At 34.1% G+C, this 7,159-nt stretch overlaps 1 protein-coding gene across 1 annotated transcript; it reads left to right on the top strand.

Moving 5' to 3' along the window:
* The first annotated feature begins 2,218 nt into the window (after window positions 1–2,218).
* LOC120081587 (MLO-like protein 6) lies at window positions 2,219–6,946 on the top strand. The gene is made up of 15 exons (XM_039036610.2): window positions 2,219–2,689; window positions 3,034–3,091; window positions 3,215–3,447; window positions 3,604–3,720; window positions 3,795–3,855; window positions 4,426–4,514; window positions 4,864–4,938; window positions 5,036–5,130; window positions 5,221–5,270; window positions 5,359–5,399; window positions 5,491–5,664; window positions 5,750–5,785; window positions 5,931–5,998; window positions 6,087–6,147; window positions 6,294–6,946. The coding sequence occupies exons 1-15, from the start codon at window positions 2,564–2,566 to the stop codon at window positions 6,723–6,725; spliced, it is 1,716 nt and encodes a 571-aa protein (XP_038892538.1). The 5' UTR covers window positions 2,219–2,563; the 3' UTR covers window positions 6,726–6,946.
* Window positions 6,947–7,159: the final 213 nt, after the last annotated feature.

Here is a 7,159-nt window from a genome sequence, read left to right as displayed (position 1 = left end):
AATGATCCAACTCTCTCTCTATATCCTGTAGGTTTTTTTACACACATATTATAAAAAAAAATGATGATGTTTGATATATAAACATTCTTTTACCCATCATTATTTTCCACATTGCAACATTGACACTTATTGACTAGTTGTCTGTTTGATAGGGAGTTCTAAATTTATATCCTCTCCTCATAGTTCTAAAAAAATCTTCAAATTTCTTGAGAACAAAAATATATATACATTTTTAATTTTTTTTACACAAGAACAAAGGTTCTCCAACCAACCTCATTAGTAGACTAATATTTTTTTTGTTATAATTCTTTTTATAACAATTTAGTTAATAAACTTTCTCGATAATAATATGTATACAATAATATATTATTTAAACTTAAGATTGATAACAATTTAATCTATTTATACAAAATCTCATCAAATGGATAATTGTATTGGATAACATTTTTGGAATAATAATTAAATATATAACAACATTTTTAAAGAACTATAAATATAGCAAAATCTGTCGGTGATAAACTCCTGACCAAGTAATATGATTTAACATCGACAGATGATATGGTCTCTCACGAATAGAGTTCAAAAGTCAAATATAAATTTTGTTTTATCTATAATTTTATTTATATTGTACTATATCGACAAATACTTTGGGTCTAATTACATGTATTTAGAATCCCTTCCAAAACTTAACCACATTTTTTCATCTTACAAAAACAACATTTTTAACAAGAAGGAATAAATTTGTATAAATGAATAAATTCCCAGAAAAATTCTAATTTTTCAGTGTGAAGAACATTCAAGTTCAGGTCATGCATAGCTTTCATTCAAACCCCAAGGAACGATCCAAAGAGACCAATTCACGAACAACAAAATTTACATCCAAAAAGATCGTTTAATTTCTGGAATCGAAGACGATTCGTTTAAACGAAGCAGTTCAGAAAATTTCAAGCAAGAAATGAAAATTATTTTGATCAGTTTGTTTTTGTCTTGCCAATTTACGGTCAATTTTCGGGAGCTGCCTTGCCCTCAAGTTTTCTGCATCAAAGTCCAACAGCGACGAGTTCCCGAAAATCGACGGCCAAAAAAGACTCCAAAATTTTTGGCTATTTCGTCAATGTCCCCTAATTTGTTTGAGAATTTCAGGTACAGAACAAGAAGCCGATATGGATGCGATTGTACCGTGTGTGGAATTGTCCTGTTTTGCCCTCGTTTTCAGCCACTGGGATGAGGGGTTTAACCAGCATTGAATTATTGGAGGGCCCTTCTGCGATGTGGAGTGGTGAGAGACTTTTCAACTTTGGCGCCTCATAATTTTGCTGCTCGACTTGGTAAGGTCAATAAATTTTTTGTTGAACTGTTCGGATATATATGATAAGTTCAAAGCAGCGGTTTGCAAGAGAATTATACAGAACTTAAAAGTCTTAATACGTAATGTTAGTCAATGAAGTAATTTAATTCCATGATGATTGATTGATTGATCAACTTATTGAAATTAGGTTACGTGCTTTAATTTCCTGATTTGGGTTGATTATTGTTTATTTGTTTGTTGTAGTTTAATATCTTTTCCTCAGCCTCTTGAAGAGGATATTTTGGTTGCTTCTGTCCCTAATTTAACAGTTGATTGTAGCCCATTCATCTTAACTATATGCCACATGGTTAAAATGTAGTTTATTTATCTTTTCTTTTTTTCCCTATAGTTTCTTAAAATAATGCAGCACATTGATCTTCCAAGTTTATGTTGTAAATAATGATTTCAAACGTGTCAACTTGAGATAACTTATACCCATTTGATAACTATTTAGTTTTTTTATTTTTAGAAATTATATTAGTTTTCTTACCATTTCTTTACTTTCCTAAGGAAACTTTTTTTTTTTTAATACTTTGCTTGGATTCTAAAAACAATCCTAATAAGTGGATAACAAATAAAGAAATTCAAGGGTGAAAATAGTGTTTCATAAACTTAGTTTCAAAAATCAAATAGTTATCAAACGGGGTTATCTCAATAATGAAGCCATTAGTTTCATTTCTGGTAAGAGAAGGCTTGAAATCCCACCCACACATTTATAATTCTACATTATAATATATATATATATATATATACACGTTCAAGTTTATATTTCTTTTTTCTTCAAAATAACTCCAGAACCCCATACTTTGACTTAGAAACAATCTAAAAAACATATAGATATGAAAATTAACTTATGATTTGAAAAAAAGTAATACATAATTTATTATTTCATTTTTCAAAAAGTGAAGCCTCAAGTCTAACACAACATAAGATGGTCCCTTTTCTCTCTCATCCTTTGACTAACCCTTCTAGGAAAGGGTCAACATGAAATGAGTCATCATTTATTTCTTCCCTTATTGGTTGCAGACCTTCTCGTGCTTAATTTTAAGTCTTTAACTAACTGCCTCTCCACATGCATAAGAAAATATAAATACAGTACGAAGACAGTGGTGCTTTGCATCAACTTGTCTCATCCTTCTCCTCCTAGAATTTCATTTCTTTGCTGTAAGCTTAAGAGCTTTGTTTCTGTTAGTAAGGAGACAATTTCCGTTCTCAATGGCTGAATGTGGAACAGAGCAGCGTACTTTGGAAGATACTTCAACTTGGGCTGTTGCGGTTGTTTGTTTTTTCTTGGTTGTTATTTCAATTTTCATTGAACATGTCATTCACCTCACTGGAAAGGTAATTGTTCCTCTAATAGTTCCTCAGTTATGTGTTGAAATGCCCCGAACTGTTAAATCTTTTTGAGTTCAACATCATGTGGGGATGAGGGGAATGGAACTTGAGAGCATATGTCATAACTAATTGAGCTATACACAGATTGGCTCCTAAATTATTAAATCTGGACTTAAGTATCATGCTTTTTTCAATAGAGAACTTCGTTAGAATGCTGATTTTGGCTTGATTCGAGAACTTTATTGTGCATTTTCATTATTTGGTATTGGAAAGGTTTGTATCATTTGCTGAAGTTCTGTTTCTGTATAGCTGCATTAATCTAATATGTTATGTCAATCGAACCTGTGCAGTGGCTGGAGAAAAGGCACAAGCCAGCTCTTGTTGAAGCTCTAGAAAAGGTTAAAGCAGGTAGGAGGCGCATCTAGTCACCACAATTTTTTGTGAATGTTTGTTTTTGTTTTTTTTTCCTCGTGTCAAAAGCTGACTGTTTCTCTCTTCTTTCCCTTCTCCCTTGTTGATGGTTTCGTGAAGAGCTTATGCTGTTGGGATTTATATCCCTACTTCTAACGGTAGGCCAAGATGCTGTCACTCAAATTTGCGTTTCAAAGGAGCTTGCGAAAACTTGGCTTCCCTGTGCAGCAAAAGCTAAAGCAGGAGTAAAAGTTGCGAAGAACAGTCGTCTTAAACTTTTTGAATTTTTAGATCCTGACTATGGTTCTAGGCGTATTTTAGCCTCAAAAGGAGACGATGCGTGCGCTAAGAGGGTAAAACCATCTCTTTAAACGTTAAACACATTCCTTATTGCAGTATTTCATTTTTCTGTTTAATAATAGACTAGCAAAAATGTGTTTGGCATTAAGTAGAAATTGAGCGAGCTTATATTCCCAAGTGATTGGAACTTTCTGTGAACAATTTTGCAGGGCCAACTCGCTTTTGTGTCGGCATATGGAATCCACCAGCTCCATATTTTCATCTTTGTATTGGCTGTCTTCCATGTCCTATACTGCATCATCACTTTGGCTTTCGGCAGAACAAAGGTAATCTTTAACCTTTTTCACGCCTCTATCTCCCTTTTCTCTTGATCTGGCTCATGAATTCCTTTCAATTGTAGATGAGCAAATGGAAGGCCTGGGAGGATGAGACAAAGACAATTGAATACCAGTACTATAATGGTATAGTTTACTTCAAAATCCATATGGAATGGTAGATTATATTTTACAGTGCTTTAAAGCACACGTAAGGATTCAAATATCAATTAACAACACCAGCTACTAAGGGTATGTTTGGGGTGATTTTGAAATAGTTAAAATAACTTTTGGCAAGTTCAAAATCAATTCTAAATGCCTTTAATCATTTGATTAATTTTTATTGTATGAAAATCACATTTAAAAGTGAAAACATTATATTGATTATATGGAAAGTACTTTATTGATTATATGGAAAGTACTTCTAATAACTTATAAAGAAATCATTTATACTCAAATCACTATTCTTAAAATCACTCACACACATGCCTTAAAGTGAGCTTTCTATGATGACTAATTGATAGAATCTCATACAAGTTGCAGATAATTTTCGAACAGCATGAGATGAAGTACTTTTTTGATAGTTAATATTTTGCTTCATTTCTTTTAGACACACAATATCTTTTTGTCATGCTGTCAACATCTCTTACTGCAGATGCATTCATTAGAAATCCTAAGCAATTCATAACTTGTGAAATGATAAATTATGTCTTGCAGATCCAGCAAGATTTAGATTTGCTAGAGATACAACGTTTGGACGCCGACACTTGAGCTTTTGGAGTCGTACACCAATTTCCCTCTGGATTGTGAGTGTTTGTCACAAATTGATTGCTCATGTGTATGAATTTGACAACCTGAAAAGATCTAAAATTGTTCTCTCTTCCTAAAAATTCTTAGTAAATTATTATAAAGGGTGATGGCTCTTGAGTCATACATCAATGTTTTGATTGAAAAAGATTCAAAGAGATATGTAGATGGATGGCTTTCACAATGTTCTAATTGAACTTTAGTCTCCTAATTCACATCTGTGTACAATCATGTAGTTGAATTCCCCACTGTTTTTCTTTATGTATTTGATGGTTTTAATTGCAGCGAAATTTTTGGCCACAGTGACGTTAATACATGATGTTCATTGCCTTGTATTCTGTTTCGTAGGTTTGTTTCTTCAGACAATTCTTTGGATCAGTTACCAAGGTTGATTACATGACACTGAGACATGGATTCATTGTTGTAAGTAAAATATGTGAAATTGAAATTGCATCGACTCCACTTTTCATATAATCAAGATTCTGCAAGTCCATACTTCTTAACTTGAGCCATTTTTCAGGCACATCTAGCGCCCGGAAGTGAAGTAAAATTTGATTTCCACAAATACATTAGCAGATCTCTCGAAGATGACTTTAAAGTTGTTGTGGGGATTAGGTTTGTTTCTTAATTATATACATAAATTTGATTTCATTTTTTTATATTTATTATAATTTTTTTTCTTTACCAATCTTCTAATCCTTGCAGTCCAGCAATGTGGCTATTTGCTGTTCTCTTCATCCTAACCAATACAAATGGTAAGCATTTCATGTTCTTGTCATTTCTTTAGTTCCTTTCAATCTCTGAGTACTTATTGTGGAATGCTTCATTTTTATTCAATGTCAGGGTGGTATTCATATCTATGGCTGCCTTTCATCTCCTTAATTGTAAGCATTTTGCTATCCATACTTCATTTATTTTCAAGCACTAGTCTTGTTTCATTCTTCATTCAACTTTTGCCTTTTGTATATAATGCAGATAATTTTATTGGTGGGAACGAAGCTCCATGTTATTATAACTCAGATGGGATTGACAATTCAAGAAAGGGGTCATGTTGTGAAGGGTGTTCCCGTCGTGCAACCCCGAGATGACCTGTTTTGGTTTGGACGTCCGCAACTTATTCTCTTTCTGATTCACTTTGTTCTCTTCATGGTACTATTTTTCAAAGTTGTATCTATGTTTCTACCAATAATTTGTTTTCCTCTCTGAAAAAATGACATTCACTCTGTGCTTGCAGAATGCATTTCAGATTGCCTTCTTTGCTTGGACCACAGTAAGGAATTCCTTTGAGACCATCCCACTCTCATTTTTTATCTGATAGTATTTATTTCTCTCCTTTTTTTCTCACTTTAGAAATTATCTATACTGAGAACTATCAAGCAAGCTTCCCTCTAATACTGTGTTTAATTCTCTTTCAGTACGCATTTAAGTGGAGAGCCTGCTTCCATCAGCGAATTGAAGATATTGTCATCAGGCTCTCAATGGGGTAAGTTCACAAGAAGATCTGTAAACAACTTGAGTTTCATCCTGTTATATGATCCACTAACTGAAACCGAAATCAACAACTTCTACAGGGTTATCATACAAGTTCTATGCAGTTATGTGACACTCCCACTCTATGCTTTGGTGACTCAGGTAAGCATCAAGCAAAAATTCCTTCTATTTTACTTTTCACCCTTTTTAAGATCATTTATAATATGAACTGTTTTCTTGAGCAAATCTGGAACTCAAAATAGTTCAAATAGAATAATTCATCACCTTGTGTGCACTCTTGATTCCAGATGGGCTCTAACATGAGACCAACCATTTTCAACGACCGAGTGGCGACGGCATTGAAGAACTGGCACCACTCTGCCAAGAAGAACATGAAGCACCAGCGCAACCCAGACAGTACCTCGCCATTCTCAAGCAGGCCAACTACTCCAACACACGGCATGTCTCCTATTCACCTTCTGCACAAACATCAGCATGGCAGCACATCTCCCAGGCTATCTGATGCGGAACCCGATCGTTGGGACATGGAAGAGTTGCCTCCTTCTTCACACCATAATAGAGCCCATGATCATCAAGAACAAGAACGTTCCGAGACAAATAGAGAACAGGAGATGACTGTTCAACAGTCAAGTTCAACAGAAACCAGTTCCACGATGCGTCCTGCTCACCTCCAACATGAAATCACTAGGAGTCCCTCAGACTTCTCATTTGGCAAATGATTTATCCATGGGAGATGGGATCATCCACATCAGATATTCTTGCATGTTCTTCATGTACAGGGCAGCAAATACTACATATGTATAATCTTTATACACTTGAAAACAGTATCATGACTACTTCATAGCAACTAGCTTCATTTATTGTGCTTCAGATAGGGAGAAAACAACCAACTGCTTTTCCCAATTTTCTGAGTATTAATTTACAAGAAGTCATTCTTTTCCCTCTGAGATTTTTATAATATGAAAAGTGAGTAATGAGAATTTGAACTTCTAATCACAAAAGGAGCATATATCAATTAATGTTAGGCAATGGTCGGCTTACAAAAAGCTTAGATAGCAATTAGAAGGAAAAGAGAGAACAATGCTTTATCTTTATTGGAAAATTGAGCACCAACTACCTTAAGATGCTTGATTTTGATGTATAATTATTAATG

The sequence above is a fragment of the Benincasa hispida genome, chromosome 7, assembly GCF_027475165.1.
Source record: "Benincasa hispida cultivar pf3 chromosome 7, pf3_genome.v1.1, whole genome shotgun sequence".
NCBI lineage: Eukaryota > Viridiplantae > Streptophyta > Magnoliopsida > Cucurbitales > Cucurbitaceae > Benincasa > Benincasa hispida.
Note: the sequence above shows the minus strand (reverse complement) of the source record. Positions and strands in the feature narration are given on the sequence as shown.